The sequence below is a fragment of the Manis javanica genome, chromosome 3, assembly GCF_040802235.1.
Source record: "Manis javanica isolate MJ-LG chromosome 3, MJ_LKY, whole genome shotgun sequence".
NCBI classification, from domain to species: Eukaryota; Metazoa; Chordata; class Mammalia; order Pholidota; family Manidae; genus Manis; species Manis javanica.
In genome coordinates, this window is record NC_133158.1 from 77,757,251 (window position 1) to 77,779,854 (window position 22,604).

At 34.0% G+C, this 22,604-nt stretch overlaps 1 protein-coding gene across 11 annotated transcripts in view; it reads left to right on the plus strand.

The window, feature by feature from the left end:
* SENP7 (SUMO specific peptidase 7) overlaps window positions 1-22,604 on the plus strand; it is a 195,622-nt gene that overhangs the window by 140,378 nt on the left and 32,640 nt on the right. For all 11 annotated transcript variants that reach the window (XM_073231720.1, XM_073231718.1, XM_073231719.1 and 8 more), the window contains 4 exons: window positions 3,212-3,551; window positions 4,377-4,534; window positions 7,031-7,177; window positions 11,508-11,541. In XM_073231720.1, coding sequence (XP_073087821.1) covers window positions 3,212-3,551; window positions 4,377-4,534; window positions 7,031-7,177; window positions 11,508-11,541 — 679 coding nt within the window. The remainder of the gene's footprint in view (window positions 1-3,211; window positions 3,552-4,376; window positions 4,535-7,030; window positions 7,178-11,507; window positions 11,542-22,604) is intronic.

Sequence of the window (22,604 nt, forward strand, 5' to 3'; positions counted from 1 at the left end):
TTTGGTTGGTGCATTCTTTCCTTTTACATTTAGGGTGATTATTGAAAGATATGTATTTATTGCCATTGCAGGCTTTACATTCGTGGTTACCAAACGTTCCAGGTTAGGCTTCTTTACTACCTTACTGTCTAACTTAACTCACTTATTGAGCTATTATAAACACAGTCTGGTGATTATTTCCCTCCCTTCTTTTTCCTCCTCCATTCTTCATATGTTGGGTGTTTTGTTCTGTGCTCTTTTTAGGAGTACTCCCATCTAGAGCAGTCCCTCTAAGATACCCTGTAGTGGTGGTTTGTGGGAGGCAAATTCCCTCAACTTTTGCTTGTCTGGGAATTGTTTAGTCCCTCCATACTGAAATGATAATCGTGCTGGATACAGTATCCTTGGTTCAAGGCCCTTCTGTTTCATTGCATTAAATATATCATGCCATTCTCTTCTGGCCTGTAAGGTTTCTGTTGAGAAGTCTGATGATAGCCTGATGGGTTTTCCTTTTTAGGTGACCTTTTTTTTATCTCTCTGGCTGCATTAATACTCTGCCCTTGTCCTTGATCTTTGCCATTTTAATTTTTATGTGTCTTGATGTTGTGTTCTTTGGATCCCATCTCTCAGTTTTTCTGTGTGTTTCTGTACTCTAAGCAACTATTTCCTCCTCCAGTTTGGGGAAGTTCTCGGCAATTATTTCTTCAAACTAACTTTCTATCCCTTTTTCTTCTTCTTCTGGTACCCCTATAATGCGGATTTTGTTCCTTTTGGATTGGTCACACAGTTCTCTTAATATTGTTTCATTCCTGAAGATCCTTTTTTCTCTCCCTGTGTCAGCTTCTATGCATTCCTGTTCTCTAGTTTCTATTCCATCAATGGCCTCTTGCATCTTATCCATTCTGCTTATAAATCATTCCAGAGTTTGTTTCACTTCTGTAATCTCCCTTTGGACGTCTGTAATCTCACTCCGGACTTCATCCCTTAGCTCTTGCATATTTCCCTGCAGCTCTGTCAGCATGTTTATGATTTTTATTTTGAATTCTTTCAGGGAGACTGATTAGGTCTGCCACTGCAGATCCTCTGTCAGGTGTTGTCTGAACTATCTTGGACTGGGCTAAATTTTTTGCCTTTTCATGGTGAAAGCGGTGTCCATATGCAGGTTGTGGGTGTGTCAGCTGGGAGAAGAAAGTCCTTTTCTGCTTGCTGGATGCATTGCCCTTGTCTGCTGCCTGTGTTGGTTACCCACACTCCTGGAGCAGCCACTGGGTTTTCCCCTAAGCTGCTGTGGGCGGGGTCTCTGTTAGAGCAGTGCAGAGCCCTGAGGGGAGTGGCATGCATGCCAGGTGTGCTCCTGCATGATAGCGGTGCCCCTGCCGGGCAGCTGTGTGCCAGCAGTAGCCTTTGGGTCTGGCCCGGTTGGCTGTGCATTGGGCTGGGATTCCGGTCGGCTGCTGGGAGTGTGCCTGCTCCCTCTGGTCCATTGCAGGTGCACGTGGGGCTCTCCCGCTCGGACCTCTTCCGTATTCCTCTGGCTCCATTGCCACCGGTGCACGTAAGCCGCACCCGTGCTGTTCGGTTGCCGCCACTGCGGGCTTGCACAAACCTCTCCTGGTCCCTTCTGGCACTGTTGGCGCACGTGATCCGCTCCCAGTCCCTTCCAGCGCCGCTGCCCCCGGCACATGCTGCCACTCTCCCACTACTGGGCTGGTGTGTCAGGGTCCACTCCAGTTGGAGGAACGACTGGCAGGCTGCTTAGTGTTGTGAGGGGCTTCAGAGCTGTGCTGCCTCCCGAGGGTTTAGGGCACCTAAGGTTCCCCGGGATTTCCAGCTACTGGCTAAGTGTGCTGGGACGACTTCGTCCAGCTATGGGGTCCCTGTCTCTTTAAGACTTGCAGAAAGCACTCAATTTTCTTTTGTCTCAGGGGCACTGGTTGTGGGGACCTGCCCACAGGTTTTGCTTTTCCATTTCTCTAATATCCGGCACCCCATGCACCTTGTGTCTGCGCTCCGGGAGCGGATTTCTAGAGCTGGTTTTTTAGCAGTCCTGGGCTTTCACTCCCTCCCTGTTCTGACTCCTTTCTTCCCGCCGGGTTCTGGGATGGGGGAGCATTCGGGTCCTGCCTGACTGCAGCTTGTATCTTACCCGCTTCATGTGATGTTGAGTTCTCACAGATGTAGATGTATCCTGGCTGTTGTACTGCATCCACTGGTGTCTCTTTTAGAAATAGTTGTATTTATTGTATTTTCATATATATATATATATGTTTTGGGGTGGAGATTTCCTCTGAACTACTCACACCACCATCTTCCCGTGATCCCCCTGATTCTGATTTTTAAAAATAATTTTCATGAAACTTTCTTGCAGTAATAGTTATCAGAACCAATTTCTAATATTATGAACAAGTAAGAAAGTTAAAATTGCTCCTCCTGTAATACATAGTCGTTTAGTATATGTTATTCATACTTGTTTTATTTTTCTTTATTTTAACCATATACTATTCATAGTGTCCACCTAATTGCTTCTCTTGATCTGTAAAATTAATACCAGATTTCTTTTATCAGTATTAATTTATTTACCCACTTCTTTGAGCTCTTTTTTAACTAGAGTTTAGGGAATTTGTTTAAGTAAGGAATTACCATACTTAAGGCATACATTACCTGTTTTTGAAACTTAATATATAGTTAACAATAACTATAAGAAGACAATTTTTTAAATTCCTTTAATTCATCAGACATTTCAGGATTTTGTGGTGCCTTTGTTATAAGTATGATTTAGATTTATACAGTAATAAATGAAGGCAGTGATTTTCATAATTTTTCATATCATTTTCCTCCTAAGTTTTAAATTTTTTACATTCATTACTAAAGTTATATGATGTCATATGGCCTCATTATTTTTGAAAAATCAAACTCTAAAAAAAATTCCTCTTATTCTAAAGTCGACTTAGATTGTGGGAGACCATCTGACGCTCTTGTAAGTAAGTGAGTTTTCTCCACTATCCTTTTAAAAAATGTTTAGTTGTCCAATTGGACAAACCAAATTCTGTATCTTTGTACTTGGGAGACATCAGCAAAGTAATATACTGTAATTGTGTATTTTTCTATCCCTGAAGTTGTAGAAATGATATTTTTGCTTTTATATTGTTCAAACATTTAAACTTAAAAAAATTCTTTATATTAGTCAATTTTAAAAAATGCTAATTTTTTGTATACATTTATTTGTATTCAGAAAGAACAAGAAAATGACTCAACAGTATCCACTGAGTTTGAAAAGTCAAGTGAAGACTACCATCAAGACCCAAAACTGCTTGAAGAAATTACACCTGTACTTATAGAAAGTGATTTTACTGAAGTATCCTTACTTAATAATCAAGAGTTGGCTTTGACTGCTGCTCCGAAAAACACCTCTGACTGTTCAACTACTGAAACTTTTGAAAGCCCTATTTCCACTGATCCTGTGGGAAATTCTACCCTAGGTGAGAAGGATGAGAATGAGTTGAACACAATAGAAAATCCTGTTTTAAGTGAACAGAGTGAAGGGAACCAATCTTTGATCTCCACTGAACCAAGTAAGTAACAGGAGGATTATAAAGATTCTTAATTTTCTCTGCTTTGCTTAGTTTTGTTTCTCCTGTTGAACAAATTTTGCTAAGGCAGTAAGCTGTTTATGAATCACTGTGGAATATATTAGCTTCAGAAAAAAAAAGATTCTGGGTTTTGGGACTTTATTAATGAATTTTGTAATATTGATTTAGGTAAACAATTGAGTACTTGGAAGCAAAAGTAATTTTTTTTTTAGATTAGGTGTCCAATTGGACAAACCAAATTCTGTATCTTTATACTTTATACTTGTAATTCATCTCATCAGTAGTTTTAAAATAAGATTCTGGAAGGATAATTATTATTGTCATTTTGGTTGATAAAACTGAAGTACAGTTAAAGTGCTATTTAATTATTGCCATTAATTTTGATTTAATTAATTTTGAGGGTTTCATGCAGTCACATGGTACAAAAAAGGTTCTAAAGGATACATAGTGAATAGTCTTTCACATCTTACTATCCTGGAAGCAACTAAAGTAAGTGGATTTAAAAGTACAATTTAGTTGATGGCACAATACAGTATTAGAAATAGAACTTGTTCTTAAATTCTCATGGCTTTATCCATTTTTAAATGTCATCGTCCTCTAAGTAACTCCTAATTGAAAGCACTGATATGTAAACATTGTATATACACTAGTATAAATCAGATAATTAATGATAGGCTAGTTTCTAAATTAAAATTAGATGATTAATTTTAATAGGATTATTAAAGATATATTTCATGAATTAGAAACTTCTCTTTTTGACTTGTGATTACTGTGACACATTTTGAAAATGAATTTTTTTATTTTTAGTTGTTGTTTCCAGTGATGATGAAGGACCTGTTGAACATAAAAGTTCAGAAATTCTTAAATTACAACCTAAGCAAGATCATGTCATCACTAATGAAACTGAGATTGCTTCTGAATCAGCATTGTCAGAACTACCATTGATTACATGTGAATCTGTACAGGTGATTTATTTCTGCCTTCTCATAGATTAACAGTGAAAGATACACTACTGGCTAATGATTATTTCTTGTTTCATCAAGCAGACTATAGTAATAAAACTAAAAATTTTCTTAGTTTGAATTTTGAGACAATTTTCATATTAGTGTGAGGGAAATACATATGAAGTGAAAGGATTATACCATGTTTTTTCTGGTCATTTATATTTTTCAGTTTAAATATTCTGTATTCTGTCGTTGAATATTTTTTTATGGTTCTTATTGGACATTTAAGTACTTTATCAAAATGTTGTCTAGAATCAGTTTCCAGTATTTATCTGTATGGATACTGTATTGGAATTATTCCCTTTCCTCATATGCTATTAAGGCAGTATAATACAGAGGAAAGAGCATGGCTTCTGGAATTATACAGACCTGTGTTCAAATCCTGGCTCTGTCATTTGGGCAAGTCATGTGACCTCTTTAAGCCTGAGTTTCCTCATATATTAAATGAGGATAATAATACCTCCCTCACAAGCTTATTTTATGTATTCAGTGAAATAACATATAAAAACACTTAGAACATTGTCACAAATCTGTCAGTTTGGCAAGTCCTTTGTTTCTTCCTTTTTACAGAAAATAATAAATGGAAGTATCTTTGCTTAATGTCAGACAATTGTGTTTTGACATAGTACTTTGAAAAGTACAGCTCTAAAGTAAAGTTCAGATAATTTATTTTCAGTAGTCATTTATACTATCAGCCTCTGGTTATACTATTTTTAGGAAATAATTATCAATGAATCAGTACAGAATTATGGTAAACTTCTGTTTGTTTTTGAGAAATGTCAGAGGCTGTTATTTTGTAGAGTGATGAAGAATTTGGTCAGCTCTATGATAACAGTCTGATGATCTGATTATTGTCTCATGGGTGTTTTCTGTTGGTATGCCTTACAAAGGTCACCACAGTATAACCATTCTTGACTGCTTAGGCCAATCACCTACTTGATGGCTTAGTTGTATTTGTAATGAAAAGTGTTATTGTTGATAATGAGTTCAAACTTCTAAATGAATTATAGTTCTCTTGGTATGTAAGTTGACAATGCACTATGAAATGGTCACAGAAAAATAACATCCCCTGTAGAACTGACAAGAGTGTGATTACAACCAACAAGCAAATAATGACCTACCAAGATCTGTAGGGCAGAATTCTGTAGCATCTCCACACCTCCCTTGTTTCTATTTTTAAATGAAGTTATAAGAAACACATTGTTTGTTTAGGAGGAAGTTAGTCTTTACAAAATATGAGACCAGTAGGAAATTCTGTCTCATCTTCTCAGTTAATCATTTAAAACACCATACTCACATACCCACCCCCAAAACTTATTTCTCTGACTGATTAGAACCACCTAGTTGATTTGATTTTGTTTTTTACTTAGGGAATAAGAAGAATAGTATAGTAAGTAGTAACAGATGAGAAAGATGAATAAATACTGTTAAGAAGATAAATAACATTGTGAGCTGGGTTAAAAATAATGGGTACTGTATATCTTTCAAATGAAGATTAATTATATTTTCTAAAGAGAAGAGTGAATACATAATTACTATAGTGGTGATTTCTTTGGTCATTAGTGATATTAGCATTGAGGGATAATGTGCAAAGACTAGGCAAATGTGTTGAAAAAGTCACCTGAAAGCAATGTAAAAATCGGAAGTGATTGTGGGAAACAACTGCTGCTGATACTGCCTGGTGGTCTTTGTAATATAAAAGCAGAGCTGTGTAGTTGTTTGGAAGTGGTATGATTTTTGAGGTTTTAGACAACTGGTTGGCTATTCTCAGACATAGAACATATAGTAAAAGCATACAGATTTTGGTGTAAAAGGTACCAGTTCTTAGGCACTTAAATCGCTTCATTATTTACTAAAAGTGCAAGAGCTAAGAGTGTTGTCTTGGTTTATGGATGTAGTTTTATGTGGTTGAAATAACCCTTATTAACCTGGAGGCGGAAACTTGGATTCGGCTTAGATTTGCTTCTTACTAACAGCATTATCTTGGGCAAGTCACTTGACCACTCCAAACATCTGTTAAAAATTTATAATTAAAAACCAACCAACCAACCCAGAATTTCCTCTTGGGGTGGTTGTGGTGATTAAAAGGTATCATATACTTAAAAACTCATTTTAAATTCAAACACTGAATTACAAATCTTAATTCATTTCTGTTGAGCTAAAAATGAATAAAGTTTATTGGAGAATATTGAATTTGAAGTCATGGCTTTGATGCATGGAAAGACATATCTGGAGTATAGATGTGTGGAATTAATTTAGGATTTGACTAGAGTAATTAAGGTACTAATACTTTTTAAGGAAAAAAAATCTAAGTAACTATTTCTTCACAGTAAATAGTATAAAATACTTCACAAATTCATTAATAGTAATTTAAAGAAGTATTTGACTTTGAAAATCATTGCCAGCATCTATGTAATATTTAGGGTTATATGCATTTTATAATTTCTTCCTTGTTAGGCTTCATCTGAATTATGTTCACATAATCCTGTCTTGGAAAACATTTCCTGTATTGTACCTAGTGATGAGATGGATCAACAACTGGATTTTGTACTTACTTCTGTTTATATTGGTAAAATAAAAGGAGCTTCTAAAGGTTGTGTTACAGTAAGTATATTTAATCTTTTTTTTTTTTTGGTTTTGGATCCTGGATAAGGCTTTAGGGATTGTCTTCTCTCTCTTTTTTTTTTTTTTTTGTGCAAATGAAAATAGATTGAGATTAATTTTATATGGGACACTTTTACTATGTCATTATACCTACTTTGAAACATGTCTTTAACTGGGGGAAACCCTAAAGTTTTAGGGGAATGTCGTCAAATCATATCACTGATCTGACCACTTTCCTGAAAATCATATATAAAAAAATTCATATGTGATATGTGGTATTGATAACCTTTGGGCTCCAAAACCTATTTGGTGATAAAGTAAATTTTTATTCAGGGTGTAGTTGAAAGCATAAAAAAGACAGCTCATTTTGCTGATTTAAATTATTATAAATTGAGTTTTCCAAATTCCTAAACTCATTATTTAAGGATCTCTAGGAACAGTTCCTAATCAGTTTTTTCACTTTTTTTTTTCTGTATTCCAACTCACATATTAGATATGGAAGCCAGACTGGGTTTTATTCAGTTCTCTGTATTTTCTCACTGTTTCTGCCTGTTAAAATCCTACTAATCTTTTAAGACTTATCTGAAATACATCTTCCATGAAACCTTTCCTGATTTCTCCTTTCTAGCCAGAATTAACTTCTCCTTTACTGTGTTCTTATAATACTTTTTTTAATACTTCTGTTGTAAGATTTATTCTGTTTATAACTGCTTGTATTCAGCCTAAACCTTTCCATTAGCTTTTAAGCATCTTGTAGTGAAGAGCCATGCTTTTATTCCCTTTTATATCTTCCATATATGGCTCAAACCTAAATAGGTACTTTTTAACTTTGCTTGTATTGAATTGACTGTGTCAGACTACCTCAGGTATTTTCCTAAAAATTGTATTAATATTTCACTGTGTTAGGGATAGTGAAGGGAATATTAAAATGGTAATACATAGTGTCTGCTTTGGAGGAACTTGTAGTCTAATGAAAGAGACAAACATGTAAATAGATATTTGCTTTCCACTATGGTAAAATGTGCAATGGAAATATGTGCAAGAAGGATACATATGGGAATCAGTACCTACATCTGTCTGGAGGAATCAGGAAAGACCTCACAGATAAGATAGCATATGATTGAAGGCATAAAGTAGATGTTTACTTGGTGACCATTCAGGGGGAGGATCTATATCCAATAGAGTAGACATCATGTACAAATCCAGCAAATTCTGGAAACTACAAATGATAATATCTTGTGATACAGTTAAATTTCTTTAATTGGAAGCACAAGAGCAATATGGTTTAAAATTAATATCCCTGGATCACTAGTTTCAGGTATTAATTATTTTAGCATGCCTGTGGTGTTACGATTCTTTTTCTTCTTTATGAAGTTTTATTCACTTTTCATGACTTTCACCCTATTTTGCTTTTTTATTTTAATGTCAATTTAACTAGTTTTTTTCCTGTTGGCTTTCTGTAATGACAGAAACTGGATAATCTAAGTAGAGTTGACCCTTGAACTTTATTTGAGGATTTGGGGCCACTGACCCCCTGTGCTGTCAAAAATCCATGTATAATATTTGACTCCCTGAAAACTTAACTACTAATAGCCTACTGTTGCCTGGAAGCCTTACTGATAACATAAATAGTCAATTAACACATATTGTATGTTATATGTATTATATACTATATTCTTAAAATAAGGTAGGCTAACAAAAGAAAATGCCTTATCAAATTGTTGCAGGTCTCCAAAAAATTTTCCAATATGTTTATTTAAAAAAACCTGTATAAAAGTAGACCGACAAACCTGTGTTTTTCAGGGTTACCTGTTTATGACAATAATTATTTGGCCTGGGAGGAAAATCCTGCATAAATATTCAGTAATGGGTTTTTATTAATTAATACATTAATTATGTTATTACACAGTCAGATGGGCTTGTTATGGGCAAAAAACAAAACCAAAGAAATGAGTTGGGGAACAATTTAAAGAACACCTGTGATCTTGCTTATCCAGAGACAACTACTGTTTGCTCTACAGGGTATATCATTTCATGTTCTTCACATTAGATACATATATATGTTTAAAACAAAAGGATATGACATCATTCATACTGTTTTGTAACTCACCATAATTGTGTTACTTAGTTCATTTACTTATTTTGGGATATTTGTGTTATCCTTAATTCCTGTTGGACCTTTTGATTGTTCCAGTATTTTGCTATTAGAAGTAGTAGTGGGGGACTACAAATTTTCAATAAATATCATGAAGTAGGTCTTAAAAATTTGTCCCATGTTCATTAGAACTGTCCTTATAATTAAAATAGAAAACCAATGTATGATTAAAGAAAAGTGGTTTAGTAAATCAAAATAAATATATGTAGGTAAAATATATGCATGTGAAGAAAGGCTGAGAGGAATTCTGCAAAAGTTAGAACAGTTATGTTACTAGGGAGAGAGCATAAGCAATTTCAAAAATTGAGAAAACTAATGAATAACATAAAAAGGAAAAGGGTCAAAGTCTTAATACTTTAAAGTTTTTCAAAAGACTTTTAATATATATTCCTTTTCCTACACAGTTCATAACTTAAAAATTAAAGACCTTTTTTTGCGGGGGGTAAATGTATTAGAGATTTAAACTCAGTCATTTTCGAGATGTTTAAAGAGTATCTACTATGTACTGTTGTAGATGATGGAGATACTTTTTCACTTGTGATGGTTACAGTTTAGCGGAACTAGAAAAATATGTATAGTGGAAACATAAATTACAGCCGTTTTCTTGTACTTTGACATTTAAGTTATTTTTTTTGTGTGTGTAGAGAATGCTGCAATAGTTGTATTTCATTTTTTCGATTTCACCTTAGTCGATAATAGGAAAAATATTTCTCAAGTATTATGTTCAGAGAATTATAAAAAATAGCTCTTATGTTTAGCTTTATTCTTAAGTTTAAATAGATATGGTATGATTTTAGAGAACTTGCTTTACCTTCCTGCTACAAAAACATCTTTCTCATTTTCCCATTTTGGGATTAAGTTTTTGCTGCCTTTGTGGGAAATTTCACATTTTAGTTTAGTGAACATACAAAGGAGTAGTTGAGTATCAGATCTTTGCCTAGCCAAAAGGTTTGCTAGTACAGGAATATTTACGGTGGGACAATGAAAAATAATGTGGTAAGTGGAGGCCAAGGATATATAGATGCACTACTTCTAGTTTATAATTTTATAGTAATTACTCTAAGTCTCAAAAACAAACACTCTTTATATTCAGTTTCTAATTCACATTTGCTAAGATACATTTTATGTGATTAAAGACCCAAGTGAAAATGTGAGAAAGAATTTGCAAGGGAAAATATACACTAAATATATGTAGCAGCTGTGTGAAAGTGACAGAATAATAAAGTGAATTTAACTAAATTAAACTAGTTAACATTAGAAGAAGCTAGTGTATTAGTAACTCCCCTTGATTATGGGTCCTGTCTAAACCTGATAGAGGTTCAGTAAGTTACCTGAGTTTATCTACTTAACTATCTGTGTAACTGGTAGAGATAATAGAGGCAGGACTTGAACTTCAAGTTTAGCTTTTAACTCATGTGCTTTTGCTCAAGTTCTGCTTTAGTGACTGACTTACAATATATAATAACTTTAAGTTGGAAAAAGAAACGGAGTCATAGTAAATCTGTGGTTTCTCTGTAGAGTGCTGCTTATTTGGAAGTTTGTTGGTCGTTAATTTAGGTACTTGTGACCTAAGACCATTTTTTATTTTGTTTTGTGTTCATAGACTTGATTTACCCTTAATTTGGTCAATAATTTCTTAAGTGTATAGATTAAAAGAGAAACTTAACCAAAAGGTATCTAGAAAAAATCAGTGTCCTGATATAGAAGGAGCAGAAAGAGCAAGAAGCTTGCTGAATCTCAGAAGGAAATTGTACAGTGAACAAATGAAAGTGAATGCTGGGAATATCAACAAAACCAAGAATCAAATCCCGCTTTGAGGTTTATTTACTAGTCAGTGATACCTTGGGAGGTCTGGCAATTTCTCCTAGGTTTTGTTTTATTTCTTCTTTAAGTATTCGGGAAACATTTTTGAAAGCATGTTAAGTAAAGAGTTACTGTCTTTTATGAATGAACATATTGAACATTAAATTACTTGCACAGGGTTTTTAAGCATCCATAAAACTTAGTCTTTACAATGAAACATTTTCTTGGTTTACTTATAAAAAGGCTTGAGCACTTTTAATGCACACTTTGAATATGTACTTGTACTTTGAAAAAGAGAACTAATTTGAAAATTTTGAATAGTAACACATTTTGAGTGGTAACTCATTTTTTGCTTTTTTATTTTTCCTTTAGCTCACTCCTAAGTATATAAAGATTCCATTTCAAGGTAAGCTATCATTGTCTTATGACCTCTTTTCATTGTAATTTTGAGTATAAAATAATCGATCAGCAAAAATGCTGAAATCTTTCTGCAATCAGTTTTCCATAATTTTTTCTAGTACAAAATTTATGGTTGATAATGTGATTCAGCTTAACACTTTTCTTTGGCAATTTCAGGAGTTAAAATGTATACTATTGTTTTAATACTTCAAATCAGGTAATATTAAGGAACTCATGGTAGTTTCTTGGAATTATCAGAAATAAAGTTTTGATAGCAAGAGTTTGGTAAATCAAAAAGGATGAAAATAGGATGATAAGTATAAGGAAAATGTTTATGTTACATTGCACACAAACATGTAAAATGTTTTTGCATAGGGATTAAGAGAGTTTCTTTATACCATTTCTTATTTGAGTAAGGCAAAGTAGATTGGAAAATGGACCTGCATCTTATAGAGACTCAGACCATTTTTCTCATTCTTGCCCCAACTAAAAACCTTTCAAAGTAAGTAACAACACTAAGAACAAACAAATAATAAGCAATAGAGAATAGTCTATTTAGAGAATGAATTATGAAAGGAATGAGAAGGAGCAATATACTTAAATAGCACTTCAGAAATGAAGTAGGGTAGAGAAAGCTTCTAAGACTGAAGATGTAATCCAACTAATTTTAATTGGACTCATATACTTTTGTACAGAATCTACAACTGTATGTTATGACAATGAACCCAATAATGAAGAAGCTACTATAAGTAGTTAGAATATATAGGACACAGAATAAGTATATTAATATTTCTAATTAGAAAATTTAAGGAAGTTATTATAGAATATACCTTAGCTATTTAGAAGAAAAAATAAAGACCAGTGGTTTAAAAGGAAATAATAATTTTGTAAAAGATAGTGCTATAATCTGTAGTTAAACACCTTTGTAACAGAGCTACCTCTCAAGTTATTTTTCTTTTAATCGAGGTATTGACATAAGACATTATATTAATTTCAGGTATACAGCATAATTATTCAATATTTGCATGTATTGTGAAATGATCCCCACAATGTCTAGTTAACAACTGTTCTCATACCTGGTTATAAAAAGTTTTTTTCCTTGTGATGAAGACTTTTAAGATCTACTCTCTTACAACTTTCAAATATACAATACAGTATTAACTATAGTCACCGTGCTGTGTATTACATCTCCATGACTTATTTATATTATAACTGAAAGTTTGGACCTTTTGACCCCTTCACCCATTTTGCCGATACTGCTCTCTGCCTCTGGCAACCACCAGTCTGGTCTCTATGAACTTTTTCTTTTTTTTAAGGTTCCAGAATAATTGATATCACGTATTTGTCTTTCACTGTCTGACTTATTTCACTTAGCATGGTGCCCTCAAGGTCCAACCTTGTTGTTACAAACAGCAATATTTCATTCTTTTTATGGCTGTATAGTATTACACTGTGTAGGTATATACCGTATCTTCTAAATATATTCATCCACTGATGGACACTTAGGTTTTTCCATATCTTGACTATTGCAGTGAACATGGGGGTACATTTATCTTTTGAATTAGTGTTTTCATTTTCTTTGGATAATACCCAGAATTGGAATTGCTGGATCATATGGCAGTTCTATCTTTAATTTTTTGAGGAACTATTTTCCATAGTGGCTGCACCAATTTACATTCCCACCAACAGTGCATAAGGGTTCCCTTTTCTTCACATCCCCACCAACACTTATTATTGTTTCATTTCTTTTCATTAATAGCCATTCTGGAAGGTTCCAACATGAGGCCAAGCACCTTTTCATGTACTTCTTGGCATCTGGATGTTTTCTTTGAAAATGTCTATTCCATTACTGCCCATTTTTTAATCAGATTTATTTTTTTGCTCTTGAGTTGTATGAGTTCTTTATATATTTTGATATTAATCCTTTATTAGGTAAGTGATTTGCAAATATTTTCTCCCATTTAGTAGGTTGCCTTTTCATTTTGTTGATTTCCTTTGCTTTACTGGAGCCTTTTGATTTGATGTGGTTCAAATTTAACTATAATCTGTCGTTAAGACCTATGTAACAGAGCTACTCTCTCTCAGTTCTTATGATACAGACCTCAAAAATGTAATTTAGGTTTTCATAGTTAATATTTATATTTTGTTTCAAATACTACTTTTTTAGTACTTTTCTATCCCAAATGTTTTTTGAAAGACATTTTTAATTAAAAATCATGGAAATATACTAGTGTTAGTGGTAATGGATTTATGACTTTATAATAGAATAGGAAAACACTAGTATTCTTCCCCAAATCCCATATGTGTTAAGTTTCCATATATAAAAATCTTCTAAAAACAGAGCATGTATATAAAAGAATTTTTGTAGATCAGAAAGTTAGAGATTTACATGTTTATTATTTTTCTATAGCAGCTGAGGGAAAAATTGGTTTATCTGTATTTATATTAGCTATTAATTATATAATGCTATGACTTAAGGGAAATAGTTTATTTGTTCTTCACATAGAAGAAATCCAGAGGTAGGCTGAACAGGGCTGCTACAGTGTTTCTTTGACTATCAGGGACCCAGACTCTCATTTTTCTACTCTGTCATCCCTGACACATGACTTTCATCTTCAAGTTTATCTCATGGTCCATATGACTGCTCATATTCCAGTCATCATGTTGGTGTCCCAGGTGGAAAGCAGAAGGAAGGGGAAAAAGGTGAAAAGGGCATGTACTCTCTGTTTCTTGCCCTTTTAAGGATGCTTTTTGAATGTGCATGCTACTAATCTCATCTACTTATATTTTCTTAGCTAGAGCCTAGTCATATGACCATACATCAAGTTTTTAAGAGCTGAGTATCTTCCTAAGTAAAATTAGATTTCTGTTTCTAAGATCTATAACAGTGGGTAGGAAAGTGGTAAGTTGATTCCCATTCTCAGTGTGTGCCGTAACCTTGAAACAGAAAAAAACAAATATTGAAATTATTCTTAAAACTGTGTTAAATTATCCTCCCCCCACTTTTAAGGGAATCATTTTAAAGCAGTCTTTCTAAAGAAAATTTAAGTTTCATAGTAAAATCTTGGAACATTTGAATTGGTGGTAATTGTTTAGATTCCATACAAATAGTATCAACTATTTGGGGCTGTGTGCTGCATGAAGAAGAAATGCTGTTTTTCTGAAGGTTCTCATACCTTTTTCTTTTAATCTCTGTCTTTGCTGCCAGTTTCACTGCCAGTTTTCAGAATGGGTAGTTGTAGTGTTAATGGATTGGAAGAATTAATACTGTTAAAAAGTCTGCTCTACCCAAAGTGATCTTAGGTTCAGTACAGTTCCTATCAAAATTCAGTGGCATTTTTTCATGGAAATAAAAAATATCCTAAAATTTCTATGGAACAAAAGACCCTAAATAGCCAAAGGATTCCTAAGAAGAACAAAGCTGGAGGCATCACTTACACTCCCTGATTTCAAACTATGTTACAAAGCTATAGTGATCAGAACAATATGGTATGGACATAAAAACACACACAGATCAATGTAACAGAATTGAGAGCCCAGAAATAAACTCATGCATATATAATTAGTTAATTTTTGACAAAAGAGCAAAGATTGTAAAATGGAGAAAGGATAGTTGTTTAAAAAATGGTTTTGAGAAAGCAGGACATACACATGCAAAAAAATGAAACTGGACCTCAACCTCTACTATAAACTAAATTAACTCAAAATGAATTAAAGATTTAAATGTAAGATCTGAAACTATAAAACTCCTGGAAGAAAGTAAAGGGGATGAGCATCTTGATATTGGTCTTGATAATGATTTTTTGGATTGATGTCACCAAAAGCAAAGACAACAAAAGCAAAAATAAACTGATGAAATTACATCAAATGAAAAAATGATCTCACAGTAAAGGAAACTATAAACAGAATGAAAAGACAATTGTGGAATGACAGTGTTTGCAAATCACATATCTGATGATAAGGGGTTAATATCCAAAATATATAAATAACTCATACAACTCAATAGCAAAGAAAAAATATGATTAAAAAATGGACAGACCAGTTGAATAGACATTTTTCCAAGGAAAGCATACAGATGGCCAACAGAGACATGAAAAGATGCTCAACATTACTAATTAATGGGAAAGTACAAATCAAAACTGCAATAAGGTATCATCTTACACTTGTTAGGTTGGCCACCATCTAAAAGACAAGAGATAACAGGTATTGGCGAGGATGTGAAGAAAAGAGAACCCTTGTGTACTGTACTGTTGGTGGGGATATAAATTGGTGTAGCTACTATGGAAAATAGTATGGAGATTCCTCAAAAAATTAAAAATAGAAGCACCAAGTGATCCAGTATTCCTACTTGTGAGCCTATATACAAAAGGATATGAAAATAGGATCTTGAGATAATTTCTGCACTGCCATGTTCATTGTAGCATTATTCACAATAGGCATGATATAGAAGTAACATAGGCATACAGCAACAGATGGATGGTTAAAGGAGTGGTGCATATATACACTGAAATATTATTCAATATGAGAAAGAAGGAAATCGTGCCATCTGTGACAACATGGACAGATCTTAAGGGCATTATGCTCAGTGAGAAAAGTCAGAGAAAGAAAATACTGTATGATCTCACATATATGTAGTATCTAAAATAGCCAGACCCACCAAAACAGACTAGAATGGTGGTAACCAGTGGCAGTGTATTGAGGGAAATGGGGAGATGTTGGTCAAATAGTACAAACTTCCATTTTTGAGATTAAGTTCAGAGGATCTAATATACAGCATGGTGACTATAGTTAATAATACTCTGTTACATTCTTGAAAGTTGCTAAGAGAGTAGATCTTACATATTCTCACCACAAAAAAGAAATGGTAATTATGTGATAGAGGTGTTAGCTAATGCTATGGTGGTAATCTTTTATCAATAAATGTGTCATATCAATGTTTTATACCTTAAACTTACACTATGTTATGTGACAATTATATCCCAGTAAAGCTGGGGTAAAAATAAAATGAAAAGTGGAAGTCAGTATAGAAAAAGGCAGTAAAATAAAGAAGGATAGGTAGAGAGAGAGAGATAGAAGGAGTAAATGGACTTTTAAAGGTGTAAGCCAGTATGAAAGACTGTATGAAATAGGTGCAAAGAAAAAGAGACTGAAGGAGAGAGATGGGAAGAAAAATGTTTAAAAAACAAGAGCCAGTAAAAAAAAGAATGGAAGAAGGAAAGGAAGGAAAGAAGGGAGAGAGAAAGGCATGAAAGGGAGGAAAGAATAAAATAAGGAAAAGAAGGAAGGAGAAGAAAGGCAGGCAGGAGTGCAGGATACATGCAGGATATAAAGGGAAAGAAGGAGAACAATAAATTAATTGGAATGGGAAAATATTTACAAAAGGGCTACAAAAGAAGAAAGAAAAAGGAATGGGGCAAAATAGAAAGGGAGGAAGTTAGAGGAAAGAGAGAAGCAAAGTGATGAGTCTGTAGGAAAGAATAAAATAAAAAAGGAAAGAAGGAAACTGAAAGAAAAAAGGATTTGAAAAGGAAGAACTAAAAAAGGAATTAGTAAGAAAATACAATTATGGATAGTGGGAAAAAAATCTAAAAAGTCAGTTAAAATATTACAGTCAAATAAGATGGATGAATGGATGACATGATAGGAATGTAGGTAGGTATATAAAGTATAGATAGAGCCAAGGATAGGTGATAGATGGGTGGAACTTATTTTATTTGTTTTTATTAAAGTATCATTAATATATAATCTTATGAAGGTTTCACATGAACCACATTGTGGTTGCAATATTCATCTATATTATCAAATTCTCTCTCCCCCTCCCCTATTGCAGTCACAGTCTATCAGCATAGTAAGATGCTATAGAGTCATTACATGTCTTCTCCGTGTTGTACTGCCTTCTCTGTGAAATACCTAAATTGTGATTGCTAATTATAGTGCCCCTTAATCCCATTCTCCTTCCCTCCCAACCCCTTCCTTTGGAAACCACGCCTTCTTGGAGTCTGTGAGTCTGCTGCTATTTTGTTCTTTCAGTTTTGCTTTGTTTTTATACTCCACAAATGAGTGAAGTCATTTCGTACTTGTCTTTCTCTAACTGGCTTATTTCACTAACGTAACACCCTGCAGCTCCATCCGTGTTGTTGCAAATGGTACGATTTCTTTTCATTTATGGCTGAATAATGTTCCATTGTGTATACGTACCACATCTTCTTTATCTATTTATCTACTGATGGACATTTAGGTTGCTTCCTTATCTTGGCTATTGTAAATAGTGCTGCAATAAACAGGGGTACATATGTCTTTTTGAATCAGGGATCTTTTTTCTTCAGGTAAATTCCTAGGAGTGAAATTCCCGAGTCAGATGGTATTTCTATTTTTACTTTTTTGAAGAACCTCCATATTGCTTTCCACAATGGTTGAACCAATACATTCCCACCAACAGTGTAGGAGGGTTCCCCTTTCTCCACATCCTTGCCAGCATTTGTTGTTTCTTGTATTTTGGATGTTGGTCATCCAAACTGGTGTGAGGTGATATCTCATTGTGGTTTTAATTTGCATTTCTTTGATGATTAGCAATGGGGAGCATCTTTCCATGTGTCTTGGCCATCAAACCATCTTCTTTGGCAAAGTATGTGTTGAGATCCTCTGCCCATTTTTTAATCGTGTTATTTGTTTTTTGGGTGTTGAGGCATGTGAGTTCTTTATGTATTTTGGATGTTAACACCTTATCAGATAAGTCATTTATGAATATTTTCTCCCATACTGTACTGTGCTTTTTTGTTCTACTGATGGTGTCTTTTGCTGTGCAAAAGCTTTTTAGTTTGATGTAATTCCACTTGTTCATTTTTGCTTTTGTTTCTCTTGCCTGAGGAGATGTGGTCAGGATAAAGTTGCTCATGTTTATATTCAAGAGATTTTTGCCTATGTTTTCTTCTAAGAGTTTTATGGTTTCATGACTTAATTCAGGTCTTTGATCCATTTCAAGTTTACTTTTGTGTACGGAGTTAGACAATCCAGTTTTGTTCTCTTACATGTAGCTATCCAGTGTTGCCAACACCAGTTGTTGAAGAGGCTGTCTTTTCCCTGTTGTATATTCATGGCTTCTTTATTGGCCATATATCTCTGGGTATATATCTGGGCTCTCTATTCGTTCAACTGATGTTTTGATCTTTTCTTGTGCCAGTACTAAATTTTTTGTGTACTGTGCCTTTGTAGTAGAGCTTAAGTTAGGAAGCGTAATGCCCCCAGCTTTGTTGTCCTTTTTCAGGATTTCTTAGGCTGTTCGGGGTCTTTTGTGGTTCCTGTGACTTTCAAAACTGTTTGTTCTATTTCATTGAAGAATGCTGTTGGTATTTTAATGGGATTGCATGGAATCTGTAAATTACTTTTGGGAGGATGGTCATTTTGACAATGTAAATTCTTCCTATCCATGAACATGGGATAGACTTCCACTTATTTGTGTCTTCTTTAAATTCCCTCAGTGCCTTGTAGTTTTCAGAGTACAGGTCTTTCACGTCCTTTGTTAGGTTTATTCCTAGGTATTTTTTTTTATGCAATTATAAATGGAGTTGTTTTCCTGAATTCTCTTTCTGTTAATTCATTGTTAGTATATAGGAAATCAACAATTTTCTGTGTATATTAACTTTGTATGGTTCAACTTTACTGAATTCAGTTATTAGTTCTAACAGTTTTTTGGTAGAGTCTTTAGGGTTTTCTATTTAAAGAAATGGGTTGTCTGCAAACAGTAACAATTTTACTTCTTCCTTACCAATTTTATGCCTTTTATTTCTTTGTGCTGTCTGATTGCTCTGGTCAAAACTTCTGGTCCAATTAGAATAAAAGTGGTGAGAGTGAGCATCCTTGTCTTGTTCCTGATCTTAGAGGAAAAGCTTTCAACTTTTTGCTGTTAAGTGTGAGGCTAGCTGCTTAGGTTTGTCATATATAGCCTTTCTTATGTTGAGGTACTTACTCTTTATACCCATTTTTTGAGCATTTTTATCATGAATGAATGTTGAATGCTTTTTCAGCATGTGTTGAGATGATCATTTGGTTTTTATCCTCTTTTTTCTTAATGTGATGTATGATACTGATGCCTTTACAAATGTTGTACCATCCTTGCATATCTGGAACAAATCCCACTTGGTCATGATGGATGATCTTTTTGATGTATTTTTGAATTCAATTTGCTAATATTTGGTGAGGATTTTTGCATCTATATTCATCTGGGATATTGGTCTGTAATTTTCTTCTTTTTGTGATATCTTTGCCTGGTTTTGGTATTAGAGTGATGCTGGCCTCATAGAATGAGTTTGGAAGTATACCCTCTACTTCTACTTTTTGGAAAACTTTAATGAGGATGGGTATTACCTGTTATTTAATTGCTTGATCAAATTCAGCAGTGAAGCCACCTGTTCCAGGGGTTTTGTTCTTAGGTAGTTTTTTGATTATGAATTCAATTTAATTAATGATAATTGGTCTGTTCAGAGTATCTGTTTTTTCCTGTGTCAGTTTTGGAAGGTTGTATTTTTCTAGAAAGTTGTCCATTTCTTCTAGGTTATCAAATTTGTTGGCATATAATTTTTCATAGTATTCTTTAATAATTCTTTGTATTTTTATTATGTCTGTAGTGGTTTTTCTTTTTTTCATTTCTGATTTTGTTAATGTGTGTAGATTCTCTTTTTTTCTTGACAAGTCTAGCTAGGGGTTTATCTATTTTTTTTTCTCAAAGAACTAGCTCTCGGTTTCATTAATTCTTTCTATTGTTTTATTCTTCTCCATTTTATTTATTTCTTCTCTGATCTTTATTATGTCCCTCCCTCTACTGACTTTGGGCCTCATTTGTTCTTCTTTTTCCAGTTTAATTAACTGTGAATTTAGGCTGTTCATTTGGGATTGTTCTTCCTTCTTTAGATAGGCCTGAATTGCTATATACTTTCCTTTTAGAACTGCCTTCGCTGCATTCCACAGAAGTTGGGGCATTGCACTTTTGTTTTCATTTATTTCCATGTATTGCTTGATCTCTGTTTTAATTTGGTCATCAATCCATTAATTATTTAGTTGCATGTTGCTAAGCCTCCATGTGTTTGTGAGCCTTTTTGTTTTCTTTACACAGTTTATTTCTCATTTCATACCTTTGTGGTCTGAGAAGCTGATTGGTACAATTTCAATCTTTTTTAATTTACTGAGACTCTTTTTGTGACATAGTATTTGGAAAACATTCAATGTACACTTAAGAAGAATGTGTATCCTGCTGCATTTAAGTGGAGAGTTCTTTTGATGTCTGTTTGGTCCATCTGTTATAATGTGTTGTTCAGTGCGTCTGTGTCCTTACTTATTTTCTGTCTGGTTGATCAGTCTTTTGGTGTGAGTGGTGTGTTGAAATCTCCTGAAATGAATGCATTGCATTCTGTTTCCCTCTTTAATTCTGTTAGTATTTGTTGCACATATTTAGTTGCTCATATGCTGGGTGCATAGATATTTATAATGGTTATATCCTCTTGTTGGACCAACCCCTTTTTCATCATGTAATATTCTTAATTGTTTCATGTTATTTTCTTTGTTTTGAAATCTATTTTGTCTGATACAAGTACTGCAACTCTTGCTTTTTTCTCCCTATTAGTTGCATGAAATATCTTTTTCCATCCCTTCACTTTTAGCCTGGGTATGTCTTTGTGTTTGAAGTGAGCCTCTGTAGGCAGCACATTTTTCTCTGGTGACAGCTATTAAACCTTAGAGCATTTCCATATAGAGCATTTCCTTTAAGAGATCAAGTAGACATGGCTTGTTTTGTGCTGAATTTCATCAACTTTTGCCTATCTGGAAATTAACACCTCCTTCAAATTTGAATGAGAATGTTTTCGGGTAGAGTATTCTTGGTTCAAGACCCTTCTGTTTTATTGCATTAAATATATCATTCCTCTCCCTTCTGTCCTGTAAGGTTTCTACTGAGAAGTCTGATGCTAACCTAATGGGGTTTCCTTTATAAGTGATCTTTTTTCTCTCTCTGGCTGCTTTTAATACTCTCTCCTTGTCCTTTATCTTTGCCATTTTAATTATTGTATGTCTTGTCATTATCTTCCTAGGGTTCCTTGTTTTGTTAGATCTCTGCACTTCCATGTCCTGAATGACTATATCCTTCCCCAGAGTTGGGAAGGTTTCAATAATTATTTCTTCAAAGAGACTTTCTATCCCTTTGTCTCTCTCTTCTTCTGGTGCCCTTAGAAAGCAAATATTATTCCATTTGAATTGGTTGCATGGCTCTTTTATTATGCTTTCATTCCTAGAGATATTTTTTCTCTCTATGCCTCAGCCTCTTTGTTTTCCTGTTTTCTAATTTGTCTATCATTTACCATCTCCTCTGCCTTATCTAGTCTCCTTTTAATTCCCTCCATTGTATGTTTCACTTCAGATACTGTATTTTTTCAATATTTAAATACAGTAGTTATGCAATCTTATTTTAGTTTTAGGTGTGCAACACATTGGTTTAATAGTTTTCCATATTACTAAATCTTCTCCCCAAATAGCACAGCTACTATCTGTCAACATAGGAAGATGTTACAAAATCATTTACTATATTATCTATCCTGCATACTTATCCCCGTGACCAACTGACATTATGACTGAGAATTTTTGTGCCCCTTTATCACCTTCACTCTCCCCACCCACCCACCCCAACCCCTCCCCCTCCCCCATTGTAACCACTAGTCACTTCTCAGTGTCTATGAGTCTATCGCTGTTTTGTTGATTCTGTTTTGCTTTACATTTATATTCAAGAAGTATGTAAAATCATGTGGTATTTGTCTTTCTCCGCCTGTCTTATTTCGATACCTCTATATCCATCCATATTGTTGCGAATGGCTGGATTTTTTGTGGCTGAGTGATATTCCATTTTGCATATATGCCACATCTTTTTAATCCATTCATCTATTAATGGATAGTTTCATTGCTTCCATATATCTTGGTTATTGTAAATAATGCAGCAGTAAACATAGGGATGCATGTATCTTTTGGAATCAGAGATACTGCTTTTTTTTTGGTAAATTCCTAGAAGTGGAATTAACTAAGTCTAATGGT